This window comes from Lissotriton vulgaris, chromosome 8, assembly GCF_964263255.1.
Source record: "Lissotriton vulgaris chromosome 8, aLisVul1.2, whole genome shotgun sequence".
NCBI lineage: Eukaryota > Metazoa > Chordata > Amphibia > Caudata > Salamandridae > Lissotriton > Lissotriton vulgaris.
The window spans coordinates 109339265-109359372 of record NC_141696.1 but is presented as its reverse complement, the minus strand read 5'-3'; the positions used below and the strand labels follow the sequence as shown (position 1 = coordinate 109359372).

The window sequence follows — 20108 nt, the reverse complement described above, 5'->3', positions numbered from 1 at the left end:
CCGAGGCCATCGCCTGAGCCAGGAGATACCATTTACTGCCCTTATTGTATGAAGTCACTCCTCTTCAAAGGACCCTCTATTGGTCTTAGCCACCCCACCCCTTGGGCTATGATCAGGCGTACACATCCTACGAAACACTCAGCTGCGTGATTGCCCTCCCCTCTTATCAGCAGGTCAAGGGTTCCCATTGTGAATGTATGTGGGGTAGGATCACCACGAGGATTATAGGGATGTCTTTCTTTTGCGTCATACTGACCTGATTGTATTATCAAGTGTTTTGTAGGATATAAAAGCAAGAGTCTCAGCTCACTCGTCAGAGCACCTCCCGAAAGACACTGTGTTTCGTGTCCGAAATGACATGCTCTCCTCATGAGAAATAAACTCTGCTCTTGATTCCTGCTTCCAGCGCCCGTCTCTTTATTTTGGTAACTGATCAACATGGGAGCTAAGAGGCGGTTTGCGCCAGCGGCCTGGGCATCGATAGGATTATGGGCTCGTTTTCTACAATTGGCGCCCAACGCGGGGCCCATCAGTGACATGGGGTGCGGTAAGAGAGATCCAGACGAAGAAGTGAACATCTAAATGATCGGAGCATGCCTGCCTTGAGAGGGCTCTCGCCCGGCTGCCGATCGACAGAGCTTCACCAATTCTGAACGGACCTCTCTTGAAGTGACCTATTGTCCTGACTGGAATCCCACAGGAATGCTACATGGAGTAAGAGAACGAACAGGCGCTGGAGGAGGAAATCGAAGAACTGTCCGTATGGTCCGGTCCGGGTAAGATTAAGTAGGGCGTTTTTACGCCTGATTGGTAGGGTGGTTCTATCCACCTGATTGATTGATTGTTTGTATTGAAAATCGGTATTTGTATACCGAAATTGTTGGTATTGGTTCATTTAGCTTTGAGAGCTACTTGACATATTGGTTCTCTTCTGAGAACGAGACATTCTCTATTTTCAAACAGCGGCGAATAGGAACGTCGTCCCTCTTTGCAGATAGAGAAGGGTGGGTAATACAGACTTTTGTCCCCGGTATTAATCCGTCATGCCTACTTTTCTCCCCACTGAATTGTTTGAAGTCGATTGATAATCGATTGTTGTTCTTTAAGAATTGTTGAAGTCGATTAATAATCGATTGTTGTTCTTTGAGAATTGTTTGAAGTCGGTTGATAGTCGATTGTTGTTCTTTGAGATCTTCCCTGTCTACAAACTGAGACGAGTAGAAATATTCTGTCTTCCTTTTTGGATAGCGAAGGGCAGGTAATGCAGACATTTGTCCCCGTTGTAATCCGTCATGCCTGTTTTTCTCCCCACTGATTGGTTGGTTGCCTGGACATTGTTGTTCCAGGAATTGTTTCGTTTGAGGTATTTTCTGCCTGCAAACAACGTGGAATAGAAATATTCTATCTAGTCTTTGCAAGTAGTAAAGGGTAGGTTATGCCCCTTTGTGAATTCGTCAGTCCTACCCACTCCCCACTGTTTGGGGGGTAGCTCGCATGGTCCGCCCAGGAGACTACCCTTATGGAGGACATATACTCCCCGCTCATGGGCCATTTAGTGGAGGTAGACCATCTGGTCCGTCCAGGAGGCTACCCTAGTAGATGGAAGTACATCGCTCGGTCTGTCCAGGATGATACCCCAATGAAGGAATATATGTTCCCCTTTTGATCGATAATCTCGTTCCACCCCGGACCATTTATTGGAGGGAACTCGTCTGGTCCGCCCAGAAGTACCCCCTAGTGAAAAGGACACATAAAAATATGAAGTGATCACCGTTCCCTACTAACAGAAAGCCTTAGCTCGAAACACGCTAAGGAAGAGAAAGAAAACTAAAAAGAAATCAGGCTAAGTCAGTAACCCCCTGATGAGCTTTTGACTTCACTAAAAATAAGAAACATTAGAAATAGTTCATAATAAGAAATATAAAATGGCGAAAAGTTTGGCAGCAAAGATAGCCACGAGGTAGCTAGGCTTCAACGCCTGTTCCTGCTCCCAACATGCCTGCCTCATTGCCCGCCACGCCCAAATAACGATCACATGAAATAGAAACAATCCAATAGGTACCTACCCCCATTCCGGAAGCTCCCAAAATGCAACAGGTCCGCGGTTACGCCCATCCGGAAGGTGAGGCCTCGAGGCACGAGGGGCTCGCCTGACCACGGTCGGGAGGAGATGATGTTGGGCAGGCGGTCCAAAGAATGGCAGAGTCCTCTCCTTCTCTCCTCTTCCGCTGCCCCGCAGGCCACGGGGGGGGGGGGCTATCTTGCTTCAGCCACCGACCACCCCCCCCCCCTTCTGTCTCTCGCCTGGTCCGACCCACGAAGAAGGCCGAAGCCAGGGGCGAGAATGGCGGCAAATCAAGTAGTCCCGCCACATGTCAAATTCCTGGATAGTTACAGGTAGTGCCGCCACATGTCGACGTCTGGACAGTTGCAGATAGTCCCGCCATATGTCAAGAGAAAGGGGGGGGCTGTCTTGCCTGAGCCGCCGACCACCCCCCCCCCATCTTCAATAGCCAGCACGGCCAATATCGAAACGACGGAGCCGAATAACGGCGCGGGGTCGCTGGAAGGGGGAGGTGACGCGAACGAGCCTCCCCCACCTCCCTCCAGGTGGAGGCTTCCAGCGACACCCCAATGCTCTTACTTAAAGAGGGTCAACATCATAAAGTGGTCTTCTGCCCAGGACGGGCACACGCTCCATGCCTTCTCCCCTCAACCTTGAAGATTCTATAAGAGCCGGGGGGGCACCTCGATCCCTCCGCATGGGTGCCCCCGCCCCCTTCACTGGGAACCACGACACCGGTGCAACTCCTGCCGGCACCAGCCTCGGATTGGAAATGGCTAAAATGAAGTCACGGCACGGGCTTGTTCAGTTCCGGAGGAACGCCAGGATGACCCGGTAGGAAAATTATTGCCGCCCTTCCCACTCTTTTGACTCATGGTCCACATTTGCTAAACTATTAACCACATAGCGCAAAACTTTTTGAACTACCAACGGAAAGTTCTGGGCCAACCACGCGAGACTAGAGACTCTCTGACTGTACTGGAACTTGCCTGACCCCACCTAAAATGGCGCCGCCGCAAAATGAAACGTACTTTGAATAAACTCTGTTGCACCCAGATTACGCAGCTTGTTGTCCCGAGATCTATGTGCAGTTTTTTTTTGGATAATGAAAGTAGATATGAAGGGCGTTGAGTATGTGCTTGGATAATGAATTGACTCAGGGTGGGTACTGATTATGATTTGGAAAATGAATTGGTGTAACTTAGATAACGAACGAGTATTGGATAATGAATTTTTGAATTAATTAAAAATGAATTCTTGAACATGCATCATGCTTGCTCTGTAAGGAAATTTTAATACGATTTCATTTGCACTGCTGCACTTTATGCAATGAACTGCCACCAATTTCGTTTATTAAAAGTATTTTGAAGAAGAAAGAATGGTCGTAGCAGTTGCATTAATGAGTTTTGGATGCCTTACTACTGTGAGTGAAGAATAAGCATGATGAAGGATGTAGATCAAAAGGGATCAGATATTTAGCAGCTACATTATGTATCGCAGGCAGCCAGGAAAAGTGTTTTAGACACCCTTAAAACGTCACCACAGAAATGCCACCTGGCCGTCACCCTTGCACCCGACAGAGAGGGTTACGACCGAGTAACTCATGTAGATATGTAGATCGTCAACGATCATCTATCTGACATTACTGGTCCCTCTAGGCTTAAACGCCGAGATGGTAAAGAAATGCAGTACGCAGAGATAGGTCGAGTAGGTGGTAGGTAAAAAAAAAAAAAAAAAAACATTTTTGGACTACTACATGCTGATGTACTTTGAATGCTGCCCCCCCCACCCCCTTCTTTCTCCTCCCTGCTGCAGGTCACGTCAGAACGTCGGCTGAAGTGAGGAAGAGCGACGGTCGGACCACCGACGAAAAAGGGGAAAGGGGAAATATGTGTTTAGTCGTTATAACAATAAGTTTTTAAAAGACGTAGGCTTAACATGACTGTTCCTCCTTAGGACATAGCGACTGAGAGGATGGACTGATATAGCAACTGGACAGGTACTGAATGACGAAAAATTGACTAGAAATGACGTGTTAAATAATGTAACTGGACGTTTGACTACGTAGGGAAAGGACAAAGAAAAATTATACGGGCAAGGGTTGCCACAGCACCACCCGTCTAGGAAGTTAGAAATGTTGCTGATGTTCAAAATGCGCTACCCCCTTTTCTCACACTCTTATAGATATAGCCAAGCTGTCCGACTGTTTTCCCGATCAATACTAGCCGTTGCCTCAGCCTGAAGAACTTCCCACCAAAGGAGGAAACAGAAAGATGGCTTAAGATCCAACCATGGGTAACTAGCACGACCAGGTTAATTACTGATCGACCAACCGAGGTGTGAGTATTGGTAATAGGGAACGCTCGCAGGCGTGACAAGCGAGAAGGGAAAAGGGGGGAAGGGTAGAAAGAACTAGGCACGTAAATAAATAGGATAGTAAAGATACGTGGGATATATATATATATATAAAAACAGATCTTGTAGGCTAACAATTGTTTCCTGTCTTGTCGTGAATGTCTTATATATGTGTAATACATGTGCCGTCTTCCCTGTCTGAGTTTGTGTATAATGTACGGATTTATGTCTTCCCTCTGTCTGTATCTGCATGTTACCTAACCTTTGCTGTTCTGTGTTGTGAGCGCACTAAATGACCTATTTTTGTACACGTCTCTCTCTCTCTCTCTCTCTCCCTCTCTCTCTCTCTCTCTCTCCCTACATGTCATACGTGTACCGAATGGCTCGTTTAGATTGCGGACGACTCTCACTCTCTATGAGAGTCTTCCTATTCTTTTTTTTTTTTTTTCTCTCTCTCTTTCTTTTGGTAAAATTGTGCCCCACCGGCACCAGTCTGATTGGATATTTATTGAACGCGAAGGTGTTCAGCGAAATTGACTGAAACTAAAATGATTGTACCTTGCCATATTACTGCCTCTCCTTTCTGCAAAATGAATGAACTTGAATTGGCTGAGAAGGAAAGGACAGGTAAGACGACTAAGGTCCCCCAAATCTGGCCATTTATAGGGGAACTGTAAGTCAATGGCACCTTATGTCTGTTCTTCAGAGACAAACGCCAACGTCCAGATTGAACCCCCAACGCCCGGATTGCCCCACCCCCCCCCTTTTTTTTGCACCCAAGCGCAAGCGCCCGAAGCATCCCCGCCTCATTTTGATAAACCCCAATTGCTGTCCCGAATATAAACTTGATGCACATGAGTAGCTGTTGACCCTCGAAAAGACCCTGTTTTGCCTGACTCTCGAAAATGGCACCCCCGCCCTGTTCAAAAAGGTTAGCCAGTCCTGATGGGAAATGCTCTGTAAATGCTGAATATGATGTAATACACAATTAATGGGAACCCCATTTACCACACTTGATTTATAAATAAGACAATGGATAGACCTGCCATGGACCCAGTAGGAATATTGACACATGCACTGCTTGGTAATAGGACCTCTGACTGTGACCAATGAGCGTATCTCCCAAATGCGTAGAATTGGGGGAGGAATTCACATGCGTAGATATCTTCTTCTGCCATTTCTCTAAAACCCTGTTTTGTACCTATTCAAAGATTCACGATCACCGAAGGAGATGGGTCAGATGTGACGTACAGCCTGACTGCAGATCTTGGGACACGCGTGACCTCGACCAAAGGTGGAGCCACAGAGCGACAAGATACGGGACGAGACCGCAATTTCAACGTGGAAAATGAAAAATGACGGGCCGCCTTGAAGCCCTCCGTCTGCTGAACCCACGCGTGCCTGGAGTCTCCGTCCCCCTTCTTTGGGCCCGATTGATGGGCCTGCCTGCTTGTTATCCTTTGCTCCCTTGGTCCCTTTTGCGTGTCCCAGGAACTCTGACCCAACTCCGCCCTCTCACCTATCGACATTTTGAACCACACTCACCCTCTTTTCCACGTGACTTTTTGCCAAGGGAAAGAACTGCATTCCACTGGGAATAGGGTGCTGCCATAGAACTATGGGTGCCGAGCATAAGGCGCCACCAACCGGATTGTTTAGGGAACAGGACTGTGGTCTAACAGCAGAGGACTGACCGCACCCTGCAACGCGAAAGGATAGAACAGAGCTGGACCTATAGCTCCACCGCCGGTGCTCAACAGCGCCAACGAAAGTACTCGGACTAGAGCCTACCAGTGATGGCTCACTGACAAAAAGACACTGGGACGAAGAAATATTGTATATTGAACTGAATTCCGCTCTCAACTACCTGGTCAAAACTGTTCATTGGTTACATTTTTTAGTCAGAAACATTTATGCTATGTAGTGCTTTGAAATGGTAGGAACTCGACAAATGCAATCTCCTATGTGCCGTATTCTACCAAACACATCAACTGTCCATGATTATATACCATATGCTAATATTGACAATGCTAATTCTGCGACCATGCCTGTTTATATGTACCACCATCGATCACGAAAATGAACTTTTGCTATGTAAAAAGGGGCGACTGTAGAAAATTAGAAATATTGATGTACATAAGCAACGTTCATTTCCCTTTTCCCACTCCTCTCCCTGCGCGTACCATGAATACCGTAAAGCATTAACTACATCCTACTGCCAGCAAAGGCCTGTACCCATGTATACATGACAGCCATTTTAGGCACCCTGGCCCTTTTGCCCGCCTAAGATTAGAATCACCGGCTCCCCATCTGCGTGTATTCGAAATCTCTCTCCCTCACATGCATAAACCATGAAACCCTCTCACTTTTACACGACCCTGCCCTGAAAGGCAGCCCCTTTTGCTCGACCCACGCAAACCCCCCATTCCCTCTTGAAGAGGCATCCTTCGCCTTAGCGGACATAGCCCTCCCCAGCTGCACCCGACTGCCCCCGCTCTCTCATGTACGGGTCATAAGATCTATCTCTCTCTCTCTCTCTCTCTGTGACTCTGTCCCTGTGTCCACCCTGGCTCCCCCTCCCTTCTCCTCACACAGGCAAGTCATAAACCTTCTTTTGCAAGACCCTGTCCTTGAGAGTCGCGGCCGCGCCTGACCAACACCTCCTTCCCTTCCATGAATGCCCCTCTGTTGACAAACCTTCCCTCTGCGCCTGATTGTCCATGCGGCATGAATACCACTCCTTTGATGACCCCTTCCCCCTAGTCCAGCTGACCACACATGTCCGAGGCCATCGCCTGAGCCAGGAGATACCATTTACTGCCCTTATTGTATGAAGTCACTCCTCTTCAAAGGACCCTCTATTGGTCTTAGCCACCCCACCCCTTGGGCTATGATCAGGCGTACACATCCTACGAAACACTCAGCTGCGTGATTGCCCTCCCCTCTTATCAGCAGGTCAAGGGTTCCCATTGTGAATGTATGTGGGGTAGGATCACCACGAGGATTATAGGGATGTCTTTCTTTTGCGTCATACTGACCTGATTGTATTATCAAGTGTTTTGTAGGATATAAAAGCAAGAGTCTCAGCTCACTCGTCAGAGCACCTCCCGAAAGACACTGTGTTTCGTGTCCGAAATGACATGCTCTCCTCATGAGAAATAAACTCTGCTCTTGATTCCTGCTTCCAGCGCCCGTCTCTTTATTTTGGTAACTGATCAACATGGGAGCTAAGAGGCGGTTTGCGCCAGCGGCCTGGGCATCGATAGGATTATGGGCTCGTTTTCTACAACCCCTTTCTTTAGGATAAAGACCGGAGCGGGGACCCTTCCAAATTAGATCATCTTTGAATCAAGAATACTTTCTACGAAAGGACTTCGAGACTCTTCTCAAGATTTCTCCCTTGTGACTAAGGAGTAGTCACCCTGCATCAGCGGGCACCATCTAAGAACTCTGCGGTTTGCTGTAAGTCCTTCCTCAAGGAATCCGACGGCCCAGCTCGACGAGAACCGGCTTCCCTGGCACCTCTGACCTCTACCCCCGTCATCAGCTCAGCTGTGATCTGTGGGTGCGACGAGACCTCGAGGGACCGGCCATCATCAAAACCTGCACGCTTTCTTAACCAGCACGACCATCGAAGCAATTCTCTGGTGAGTGCTCTGGGGTCCGAGAAGCCCCGACCCTGAGCCGCTCCAGCACCGAAGTGCAGTCTCCCCACGATCTGCGTGGGGCCCTTCTGCTCGCTGCTCAGCACGTTGTCTGGTCACTAGCCGCTGGCTTGTGCCCTTCTGTGACGACATCCGACAATCAACTCTGCTGGTCTGGTTGCTCCAGACTGGCCCTTGCTTCCATCTTTGCGAGAAGCACCCCGGGCCCTCCTGGTCCACTCAAGACGCCATCTTAGGCCCACCACGTGGCCCTGAGATCTGCCAAGGCTTGTTGCCCCATCCTGGGCCCAGCGACGCCGACAGCATCATCCTTCGTGGGACAGCTCGCACCTCCACCGTGGTCGCCGACAACGCCTCCTGGTCCGTGAGACTGCAGAGCCTAGCGTCGCCCACTCACCTAGTCGAGGTGACGGCCAACCGGTGCCTTCCTGGTACCCTCTAACTACTGGCTAGTAGTACGAACTTGGTCCCCTCTGCTTTCAGGTATCATCAATCTCTGATCCAGGCTTGGATCTCTACGAACTATTCATCACTGGACGCCGGCCAGCAACTCCTTTTCCTCCGGCACCTGGCTCGTCAGCGAAGACCCCGACGCCTGTAAGACTTGTGCAGCCGCAGCCCTCGTAGCTAGGTAACTCGGCATTTCGGTGCCTGCATAGCCTCTTTACTCTAGGGTCCTGAGTCCCTCGCTTCCGACTTGCCTTATCGGGTCCGCCCGAGACCTTAAACTTTCCGTGTCCTCGGACACTTGTTTTAATTGTGCACTTAAAGTATTTTCCTAAGAGATTTGGTTTGTGCTTAGTACCCTGTCCTCATAAAGAGTACAGGGCTGTTGTGATTCTTAATAAATATACTGTTTATTTTCATAACACTTGTGTGGTGTCCTTTCACTTGGCGTTCAAGGGGTATGTGATGGTATAACAGCTGGCTTAACACGCCCTCTCGAGTCTTTAGCCTTAGACTGCTCGTATCCACGCTACTAGGATAGCTGGTCTATAGGTTGACTTACAACCAAACACCATAAGGGTCGTTGGAACGATACATAGCGGTCGCTAGAATAGCGAACGCTGCATATCGGGCCAACTTCTCACAGTGAGCAGCCCAGAGAACTGGTCGGAGAGGGGGTGACCAGCCCAGAGAACGGGTCGGAGAGGGGGTGAGAAGCCCAGAGAACGGGTAGCAGAGAGGGGAGCAGCCCAGAGAACGGGTAGCAGAGAGGGGAGCGACCTACAGAACGGGTAGGAGAGGGGGTAAGCAGCCCAGAGAACGGGTAGGAGAGGGGGTGAGCAGCCCAGAGAATGGGTAGGAGAGGGGGGTGAGCAGCCCAGAGAATAGGTAGGAAAGGGGGGTGAGCAGCCCAGAGAACGAGTAGTGGAGAGGGGTGAGCAACCCAGAGAACGAGTAGCGGAGAGGGGTGAGCAACCCAGAGAACGGGTAGAAGAGGGGTGAGCAGCCCAGAGAACGGGTAGGAGAGGGGTGAGCAGCCCAGAGAACGGGTAGGAGAGGGGTGAGCAGCCCAGAGAACGGGTAGGAGAGGGGTGAGCAGCCCAGAGAACGGGTAGGAGAGGGGGTGAGCAGCCCAGCGTGAGCAGCCCAGAGAACGGGTAGGAGAAGGGGTGAGCAGCCCAGAGAACGGGTAGAAGAGGGGGTGAGCAGCCCAGAGAACGGGTAGGAGAGGGATGAGCAGCCCAGAGAACGGGTAGGAGAGGGATGAGCAGCCCAGAGAACGGGTAGGAGAGGGGGTGAGCAGCCCCGAGAACGGGTAGGAGAGGGGGTGAGCAGCCCAGAGAACGGGTAGGAGAGGGGGTGAGCAGCCCAGAGAACGGGTAGGAGAGTGGGTGAGCAGCCCAGAGAACGGGTAGGAGAGGGGGTGAGCAGCCCAGAGAACGGGTAGGAGAGGGGGTGAGCAGCCCAGAGAACGGGTAGGAGAGGGGGTGAGCAGCCCAGAGAACGGGTAGGAGAGGGGGTGAGCAGCCCAGAGAACGGGTAGGAGAGGGGGTGAGCAGCCCAGAGAACGGGTAGGAGAGGGGGTGAGCAGCCCAGAGAACGGGTAGGAGAGGGGGTGAGCAGCCCAGAGAACGGGTAGGAGAGGAGATGAGCAACCCAGAAAACGGGTAGGAGACGGGGTGAGTAACCCACAGAACGGGTAGCAGGCAGGGGAGCAACCCAGAGATCGGGTAGCAGAGAGGGGAGCAACCCAGAGAACGGGAAGCAGCCCAGAGAACAGGTAGCGGAGAGGGGTGAGCAACCCAGAGAATGGGTAGGAGAGGGGGTGAGCAGCCCAGAGAACTGGTAGGAGAGGGGGTGAGCAGCCCAGAGAACTGGTCGGAGAGGGGGTGAGCAGCCCAGAGAACGGGTCGGAGAGGGGGTGAGCAGCCCAGAGAACGGGTCGGAGAGGGGGTGAGCAGCCCAGAGAACGGGTCGGAGAGGGGGTGAGCAGCCCAGAGAACGGGTCGGAGAGGGGGTGAGCAGCCCAGAGAACGGGTCGGAGAGGGGGTGAGCAGCCCAGAGAACGGGTCGGAGAGGGGGTGAGCAGCCCAGAGAACGGGTCGGAGAGGGGGTGAGCAGCCCAGAGAACGGGTCGGAGAGGGGGTGAGCAGCCCAGAGAACGGGAAGGAGAGGGGGTGAGCAGCCCAGAGAACGGGAAGGAGAGGGATGAGCAGCCCAGAGGACGGGAAGGAGAGGGATGAGCAGCCCAGAGGACGGGAAGGAGAGGGGGTGAGCAGCCCAGAGAACGGGTAGGAGAGGGGGTGAGCAGCCCAGAGAACGGGTAGGAGAGGGGGTGAGCAGCCCAGAGAACGGGTAGGAGATGGGGGGAGTAATCCAGAGAACGGGTAGCAGGGAGGGGAGCAACCCAGAGAACGGATAGCAGGGAGGGGAGCAACCCAGAGAACGGGTAGCAGGGAGGGGAGCAACCCAGAGAACGGGTAGCAGGGAGGGGAGCAACCCAGAGATCGGGTAGCAGGGAGGGGAGCAACCCAGAGATCGGGTAGCAGGGAGGGGGGCGAGCAGCCCAGAGAATCAATAGGAGAGGGGGGTGAGCAGCCCAGAGGACGGGAAGGAGAGGGGGTGAGCAGCCCAGAGAATGGGTAGGAGAGGGGGTGAGCAGCCCAGAGAACGGGTAGGAGAGGGGGTGAGCAGCCCAGAGAACGGGTAGGAGAGGGGATGAGCAGCCCAGAGAACGGGTAGGAGAGTGGGTGAGCAGCCCAGAGAACGGGTAGGAGAGTGGGTGAGCAGCCTAGTGAACGGGTAGGAGAGTGGGTGAGCAGCCTAGTGAACGGGTAGGAGAGGGGGTGAGCAGCCCAGAGAACGGGTAGGAGAGGGGGTGAGCAGCCCAGAGAACGGGTAGGAGAGGGGGTGAGCAGCCTAGAGAACGGGTAGGAGAGGGGGGTGAGCAGCCCAGAGAACGGGTAGGAGAGGGGGGTGAGCAGCCCAGAGAACGGGTAGGAGAGGGGGGTGAGCAGCCCAGAGAACGGGTAGGAGAGGGGGGTGAGCAGCCCAGAGAACGGGTAGGAGAGGGGGTGAGCAGCCCAGAGAACGGGTAGGAGAGGGGGTGAGCAACCCAGAGAAAGGGTAGGAGACGGGGTGAGAAACCCAGAGAACGGGTAGGAGAGAAGGGAGCAGCCAAGAGAACGGGTAGCAGAGAGGGGAGCAACCAAGAGAACGGGTAGCAGAGAGGGGAGCAACCCAGAGAACGGGAGGGGAGCAACCCAGAGAACGGGTAGGAGAGAGGGGAGCAACCCAGAGAATTGGGAAGGAAGGGGTGAGCAACCCAGAGAGCGAATAGGAGAGGGGTGAGCAACCCAGAGAACGGGAAAAAGAGGGTGAGCAACCCAGAGAACGGGTAGGAGATGGAGTGAGCAAGCCAGAGAACGGGTAGGAGACGGGGTGAGAAACCCAGAGAACGGGTAGCAGAGAGGGGAGCAACCCAGAGAATGGGTAGGAGACAGGGTGAGCAATCCAGTGAACGGGTAGCCGAGAGGGGAGCAACCCAGAGAACGGGTAGCCGAGAGGGGAGCAACCCAGAGAACGGGTAGGAGAGAGGGGAGCAGCCCAGAGAACGGGTAGGAGAGAGGGGAGCAGCCCAGAGAATTGGGAAGGATAGGGGTGAGCAACCCACAGAGCGGGTAGGAGAGGGGTGAGCAACCCAGAGAACGGGTAGGAGACAGGGTGAGCAACCCAGAGAACGGGTAGGAGAGGGGTGAGCAACCCAGAGAACGGGTAGGAGAGGGGTGAGCAACCCAAAGAATTGGGAAGGAGAGGGGTGAGCAACCCAGAGAATTGGGAAGGAGCGGGGTGAGCAACCCAGAGAATTGGGAAGGTGAGGGGTGAGCAACCCAGAGAATTGGGAAGGTGAGGGGTGCGCAACCCAGAGAACGGGAAGGAGAGGGTGAGCTACCCAGAGAATTGGGAAGGAGAGGGGTGCGCAACCCAGAGAACGGGAAGGAGAGGGTGAGCTACCCAGAGAACGGGTAGGAGGAGAGGAGCAACCAAGAGAACGGGTAGGAGGAGAGAGAGGAGCAACCCAGAGAATGGGAAGGAGAGAGGGGAGCAACCTAGAGAATGGGTAGGAGGAGAGAGGGGAGCAACCTAGAGAACGGTTGGGGAGGGGAACAACCTGGAGAACAAGTGGGAGGGGGAGAAAAAAAAAGCATCTGGTCTTTTCTGACCTTCTGCATGTTGCTCCTTGTTCCACTAACCCATTTACTATGCTTTCTCATACACACACCTACGCAGTCTCTTAGACACAACCACGCAGACGCTCGCCTCACCTGCAGACAGTATTTTCTCTTGCACTGTCACAACTGTGCATACCCCCTTCACGCACTTGCACATACAATGGTAAATCTAATTCAGGCATGAGAGTATCGCTCTGAAGAGAGGCCTACGATTGGATGAGAATTATTATTATTATATTTAAGTTTATAGAGCGCACAGCTACCCGGAGGTTTCCCGGCGCTAGGAACCAAATGAAGGGAGTGTACCGCCTGACAAAAGTACGGAAAAGTGGTTATTGGTTGAATAACCAAGTTTTAACCTCTCTGCGGAACTTGACATAACAAGGTTCAATGCGCAAAGACAAGGGGAGAGAGTTCCAGAGGGAGGGGGCCAGAACCGAGAAGGAGCGACCACCCATTCTGGCTCTTTTGACCCTAGGAACCTGGAACCTATGCTGGTTAGATGAACGAAGAGTGCGGGGTGGACAATACTGGTGAACTAAAGTGCTAAGGTAGAGTGGGGCCCGACCTGCATTAATTCTGTGCATAAAGCAGAGGGCCTTAAATTTAGTGCGGTTTTCAATACGGAGCCAATGCAGGCTACGTAGCAAAATAGAAGTAGAGAATTTATTGGGGAGCTTACAGAGAAGCCGGACCGCCATGTTCTGGACTGTCTGTAGTTTGCGAGTCACCTCCTTGCAGGCCCCCAGGAGAAGAATGCTGCCGTAATCCAGTCTAGAGGTGATTAATGCCTGGACTACGGTTTTCAGTGTCTCCTGAGGAAGCATCCAGATTATCTTTCTCAGCCATTTAATGATAGTGATGCAGGTAGAGGAAGTCTTGACCACCTGTTGCTTCATGGATAACTGGTCATCAAAAATGATGCCAAGATTTCGTGCTGTTCTAGAAGGAGTGGGGAGGGTGTCCATTTGCGTCGGCCAATGGTGAGGCCCCCCCTTAGATAGTATTATGGCCAAACCAGAGGAGCTCAGTTTTCCCCCCGTTCAGTTTTAGTTTGTTTTCATGCATCCACGCGGCAATGTTATTAAGCCCTGTGCTGAGAGAGGATGGGGAGGAACGGTGTCCCGTCGAAAGAGTAGATGATCTGGGTATCATCGGCATATGAATAAATGGTGAGCCGAGCTTGCTCCGCAATGGTAGCCAATGGTCTAACATATAAGTTAAAAAGCAGGGGGCTCAAAATGAAGCCCCGAGGAACACCGTAAACAGATTTATAAGTTTTGGAGGCCGATGAAGAAGAGAAAACTTGGAAGGTACGGTCTGCATGTAGTGTGAACACCTTGTGACTCGCTCAGATGCAAGATGAGACACTCTCCACCTTCAGAGCCCTCAGTCGAACACACGCTCCTACAACCTGAACTCCCCAAGACAACTTGAGGGGACTCAGTTCACAGCCAGCACTATACAAGAGTCCTGTGTTAAGTGAAAAAAAACTATAAAACACATCCGGAAACAGGAAATACTATTAGGGTATCACGATTAAGTAAAACAGGTGACATACCAATGAGGAACGATTCGCTGACGTGAATTACCTAAAGGATGACGTCGATGAGTGTTATTGCTTGCAAATTTAAGGTTGAGAATATAGAGTCTATGGGGACCCGTACCAAGTCAGACCCGGAAGGGCCAACCCCCCGCAAACCCTGCTGGAACCGTTACAATAATAAAACGCAGGCATCCGCGTCAACGCGTGCATTAACAGCAAAACCCACCGTGCTGCCGGAGTTCCAGAAGGCCCAAACATACCGGAGCGTGCAGTCGCCCCCGGAGGACACCAGTGCTGCCGGTGAAAAGGTGTCCAGAGGGAGGGAGAGCTGGTGTCTGTGTGGAAACAGCCGCCCGGAGCCTTATCAAGACAGGACAGCCCGGATAGGACGAAGATTCCCCGGGAATAAGCAGTCCTGGGTCTCAAAGGTCACGAACAAGGGAGCCGGCCCCGTGAACTTTGGTAAGTCAGTCAGCTGCTCCGGCCTCGCCGCCACTTTCACATCTAATTACCTTGCGTCTCCCCTCCCCCTCCCGCAAGGCAGCGCCTTCCAGCTGTGACAGTCACCTTGGAGGCGCATTCCGCACCCGGAGGGGGATAAACAGCTGCATCGGCACTGTACTCTCCCGAGCACAACAGCACATTGTGGCGGAGACCAAACCCTTCCGAGAGTCTAACTGCTTCATGGACGAGTATCTGATCCAGTCCGGTTTCTACCGATGGATTCTGGGACTTGTAGTGCATAACATAATATTTTAGAATGCGCCAAGCTACCTGAGCTGTAACACGTGCTATCCAAATGCAGATCACATCATATGCTATTGTCCATATTGAAAAACGTTAATAAAAAACATTGAGCACCACAATTCAGCGAGAACCTGTGAGTTTAATTGGCTTAAAATGCCAACAGGGCCCCACGCCACCACTTCCTTTAACGTCGACCTCGCTCGGAATGCTGGGAGATTTAAGCCCATAGTTACAGCAGATAAAAGTGAGACTTCGAGACGCAGCGCACACACACGTCTTTTAACTAAAACTCCTGTGCAGGTCAAGCAAGGATGGCCGAATGAGATGACGTTAAGTAGTAGTTCAGGATTGCTGCCGCAAATACCAAGGGGCTTATTCACAAGCCCCCCCCCCCCCCCCCTTTTGTGTATATTCATGTAGCGCGTAGCGGTTATCTGGACTAAAATCGTGCTAATTTATCAACACCAGAAGGGTGAAAGGCAGCGCCAACCCTGCCTAAAGTTTACCAAAGACTTCAGGTTGTCAGTGGTTCTGACTTAGCCTGTGGTCTGAGGGCCCCTCAGGGGGTCTGCAACTCTTTTACAAAAATAAATAATATTACAATGAATACATTAAATATAGTAAAGTCTTTAGAAATAAAGAAGCAAGCTTGAAAAAGTAAAACCCCTCTCTATATTTGATTATGAATTAAACTAAGTATTTCAATATATGAACATTTGTATGGTGTGTACTTATTTTTGTGTTGTTTTGAGGTTCAAATCATAGAAATCGTTTAGGCCAGGGGTCACCTGTGTCCAATAATGACGCAGTGGCGTCCCCAGATTCCAGGAATGATGCAATAGGGGTCCACAGAGGTCAAACTGTTAAGAACCACAGTGCTCACAGAGTTCCACAGTAGCCACTACACTCACTGGATTCCAACAACACCTTGTAGGGGTTCTCATTTGTGCCCGCCTAGAAATTTATTTAAACAAATGTCAGACTAACTTTTCAATAAATAGCACGCTGTATGCTCACATGTGTTGTGAAATGCCTATGTTTTTTTAATTCTAGATAGTAAATGACACTTGTAAATTGCTAATTTAAAAGTCTAATATTCAATTTCTAAACAGATTTTTCTCAGTTTTTCAAATGTAACTTGTTTCAAATGAGAAATTAACCATTTACACATTAATTACACAAAGTATCTATATTTTGGTTTTTCAAATGAATACATTTATTTTATTTATTTATTCAAAGTTTTATATAGCGCGAACAGGATCCTTACAGATATCAGAGCGCTTCACAAAGACAGGGGGGGGCAAAAGGAGTAAACAGAGATAATGGGAACAGTATAATAGTCAGTGACATGGTAATAACATGGATAATAAAAACAAACATAAAACCAATCCATATATGATCAGGTAAATAACATGGTAACATGGTAATAACATGATAATAACATGGTAATAACATGGTAAGTAACATGGTAATAACATGGATGATAAAAACAAACATAAAACCAATCCATATATGATAAGGTAAGGGAGTAGTATAGAGCAGCACAGGTCATTGGTCCGACTACTCTGGCGTACAGGTGGATCAGTAAACCAACGTGTATCATATCTTGGTCGGTAGTAAGAGAGTAGCGTAATAGTGCCCCCAACAAGTCAAGTATAGTGCCAGGGGAAAGGCAGAGCAGCGGTACAAGCAATGCAGAGTCTCTGACCCAACATCTGTAGCGATCAGGAGATCTTGGCCAAAAGCATTGTTTTCACCTCTTTCTTGAAGAGTGCAGTGGAGGTGATTAGCCTTGTTTCAGGAGGGAGCGCATTCCAGATCCTGGGTGCCATTCCAGAGAAGGAGCGTTTGTAAGTTTTCGCTTTCCGAAATCTACGAGGTTTCAAGAGTAGATTTTTAGTACTCCTATTGGATCTCGAACCTCCTGATATAGACAGCTTTTGAGCGAGGTAGTTGGGTGCCTTGTGGTGCACGGCCGCGTGTGTCATAGTTGCAATTTTTAGCTGTATTCTGGCTTCAAAAGGCAGCCATTTTAGAGACTTTAGGTCTGGGGATATGTGCGAGTGCTTTCTAGAGCCAGTAATGAGTCTCGCGGCAGCGTTCAGGGAGGCTCTTAAGGGTGCTGTTGTGGATAGTGGGAGACCGCTGAGGGTCGCAATTCCGTAGTCTATTCGAGGGATGACTAGAGCTTGTACAGCAGTTTGGAAGTCTTTGGCCGGGAGGAAGGGCTTAATTTTCCTCAGCGTGTTAATTTGGAAATTAGCTGCTTTTGTGGCTTTGCTGACGTGCTGCTGCATGTCGTGCTTGGCATCGAGTGTGATGCCTAGGGATTTCGCCGAGTCCACGATGGTAGGTTGGACATTGAGTGCTGTTAGGTTGTTGAGCCAGGTTTGGGTGGTGGAGATTTTCGCCGGAGGTGAGATGAGTAGGAACTCAGTTTTTAGAGCATTCAGTTTGAGGTGATTATTGGCCAGCCAGGATTGGGTGTTAATAAGCGTGGAATTCAGCTGTTTGATATCTTCCGGGGACTGTAACTTTAGGTAGAGTTGTGTGTCATCAGCGTACATATGGAATTGAACATTGGATGCTTGAAGCAAGGTGGCGAGGGGTTCCATAACGAGGTTGAACAGTGTAGGAGAGAGGGTGGATCCTTGTGGAACCCCTAGATCTGCAGGCACAGGTGTAGATAGTACATTGTCAATCTTGAACCTCTGAGACCGGTTGTGAAGGAAAGACGAAAACCATTTGAGAACAGTTCCCGATAGCCCCATCCTAGTACTTAGTAGCCCCAACAAGTTCTCATGTTTGACCGTGTCAAATGCTGACGAGAGATCAAGAAGGATGAGGAGGCAGGACTCATTACGATCCAGAATTTGGAGGGCGTCATCAATTATGTGTGTCATAGCTGTTTCCGTGCTATGTTTCGCTCTGAAACCTGATTGATGAGGGTTGAGGAGGTCAAAATGGTCAATGTGTTTTGTTAGTTGGAGTTGGACACATTTCTCCAACAGTTTGGCCAGGGTGGGGATATTGGTGATGGGCCGATAATTGTTTAGGTCAGACGGATCAGCTGTAGGTTTCTTGAGTATAGGCGTGACTTGCCCCACCTTAAGGGAGTCTGGAATGTGCCCTTGTTGCAAAGAGCTGTTAATGATCTTGGTCCAGAGAGGGAGGAGCAAGGGGATAAAGTCTTTTACAGCATTAGCAGGTAGAGGGTCTGTGAGGTGATTAGAGGGCTTCAGAGTGCAGAGCAGTTTGTGTATAGCTTCTTCCGAGTAGGTGTCGAAGTACTGCCAGGATGCATTGTTTTTAGGTTGAGTGTCAGCCATTCCGGTGTAGTTGGAGTATCGATTTACATCCATGATGAGGTCATTTCTTATGTTGTCAGTCTTATGTTTAAAGAAAGCAGAGAAGGCTTCACAGTGTGGAGTGTCATTTGTTGTGTTATTTGATTGTGTGGGTTGTGCCTTTGTTTGGGTCTTAATTAGCTCGAACAGTTTTCTTGGCCTATTCTTCGCTTGGTCCAACTGGCGGCTGAAGAAGTCCGACTTTGTGCGCTTTATTTTCCTAAAGTAGGCATTTCTCTTGTTCTTGAGCTTTTTGAGATGCAGTGCTGAAGGGTCCGATCTCCAGGTGCGCTCTGCCATTCGCATATTACGCCTTTCGTCATTGAGACTGTCATCATACCAGGGGTTAGAGATTTTGGTGGAGACTCTCTTCAGTTGCAGAGGGGCGACTTCATTGACTATTGTATTCATAGAGTCAAGGTAGTGGTCAGTCAGTGATTGAACATCTGAGGCCCCTGAAGGGGGAAGGAGGAGGTTGCCGATGTGGGGAGGTATGGTGGAGGGGTTAAGATTCTTCAAATCCCTTTTCCATGTTTTGGAATTTATTGGTTGAATAGGGTTAGGTTTAACTTTTTCGTTGATAAAGAAGGTGATAATGTGGTGATCTGACCAATCGCAGGGTAGAATCGCTTCCAATTGAATAGCGTTCTCTTTGGCAATGATGAGATCGAGTATCGCTCCTTTGTCGTGTGTTGGTTTATCACATAATTGGGTGAGGTCAAGCGCATTGAGGAAAGTTTTTAGACTATTCACTGAAGTGTCTTTCTGATCGTTCCAGCGGAGATTGAAGTCACCCAGATAGACTTGAGTGGTCTGCCGACCGGCGTTGGAAGTGATCAGGTCCATGACTTGTTGGGAGAATATGAGATTGTCACCAGGCGGGTGATAAATGAGATGTAGAGTACATACTTGTTTGCCCTCACTGATGATGTCTAGGCAGAGGAGTTCACAGGAGGAGAGGGAAGGTGAGGTGACTTGAGTAACGGAGAGGTTGCTCTTAACAATGCATGCAATTCCCCCGCCCGTCTTGCCAGGAGACCTGTCCAGCCTAATGATGTGGTAATTGGGGGGGACTAGTATGTCCATAATCGGGGTAGAGGCTTCAGTGAGCCACGTTTCCGTTAGAAAGGCTAGGTCTAGCTCCCTATTTGTGACAAGATCCGCGATGTCGGAGGAGTGTCTCTGGGCCGATCTGCAGTTTAGTAGGATGCATTTGAGTTTGGGAGAGAGAAGAAACTACAAGTCCAAGAATACAAGGTGCTGGTGACTAAATAGTCAGGACTGGTTCGGGTGTTGCGTGTGGTCTGTAGCTACTGGACATCTACCACATATTAATGTCGGTCGAGTTACAAAATAGCTTCATGCTACAAGGACACTCTTTACCATCAATTGATTTCTTTTAACAAACATACCTTGGTGGAGATGCAGTCTTGGTGCTCTAAGTTGAACCACTTGAATTAAAGTACCACATTCATAGCTGCCAAGTATCCAAGGCCCATGTGTGACTAGTTAGGACAGGCATGTTTTTGTCCGGAGCATTCTGGGACTTGTAGTCCTTATTTAATTCAGTATAAAATCAGGACGACAATCCCAGAAATCTAATAAAAACACATAACTGGGCTGTAAGGAAATGCCTATTTTTACAATATCACCTCCAAAGTATTGGACTGATGCTGCTGGTTTTTCAACTCTGAGGGTGCACCG

The 20108-nt window shown here is 50.1% G+C and overlaps 1 protein-coding gene across 2 annotated transcripts in view; it reads right to left on the bottom strand.

The window, feature by feature from the left end:
- Window positions 1-15215, bottom strand: part of LOC147693559 (folate receptor gamma-like) — a 165829-nt gene extending 150614 nt beyond the window's left edge. The window contains exon 1 of one of the 2 annotated variants that reach the window (XM_086933777.1): window positions 14537-15215. In XM_086933777.1, the coding sequence (XP_086789903.1) occupies window positions 14537-14568 (32 nt within the window). In that variant the 5' untranslated portion in view covers window positions 14569-15215. The remainder of the gene's footprint in view (window positions 1-14536) is intronic. The other variant, XM_086933778.1, reaches the window with a different exon arrangement.
- Between the last annotated feature and the right edge of the window lie 4893 nt (window positions 15216-20108).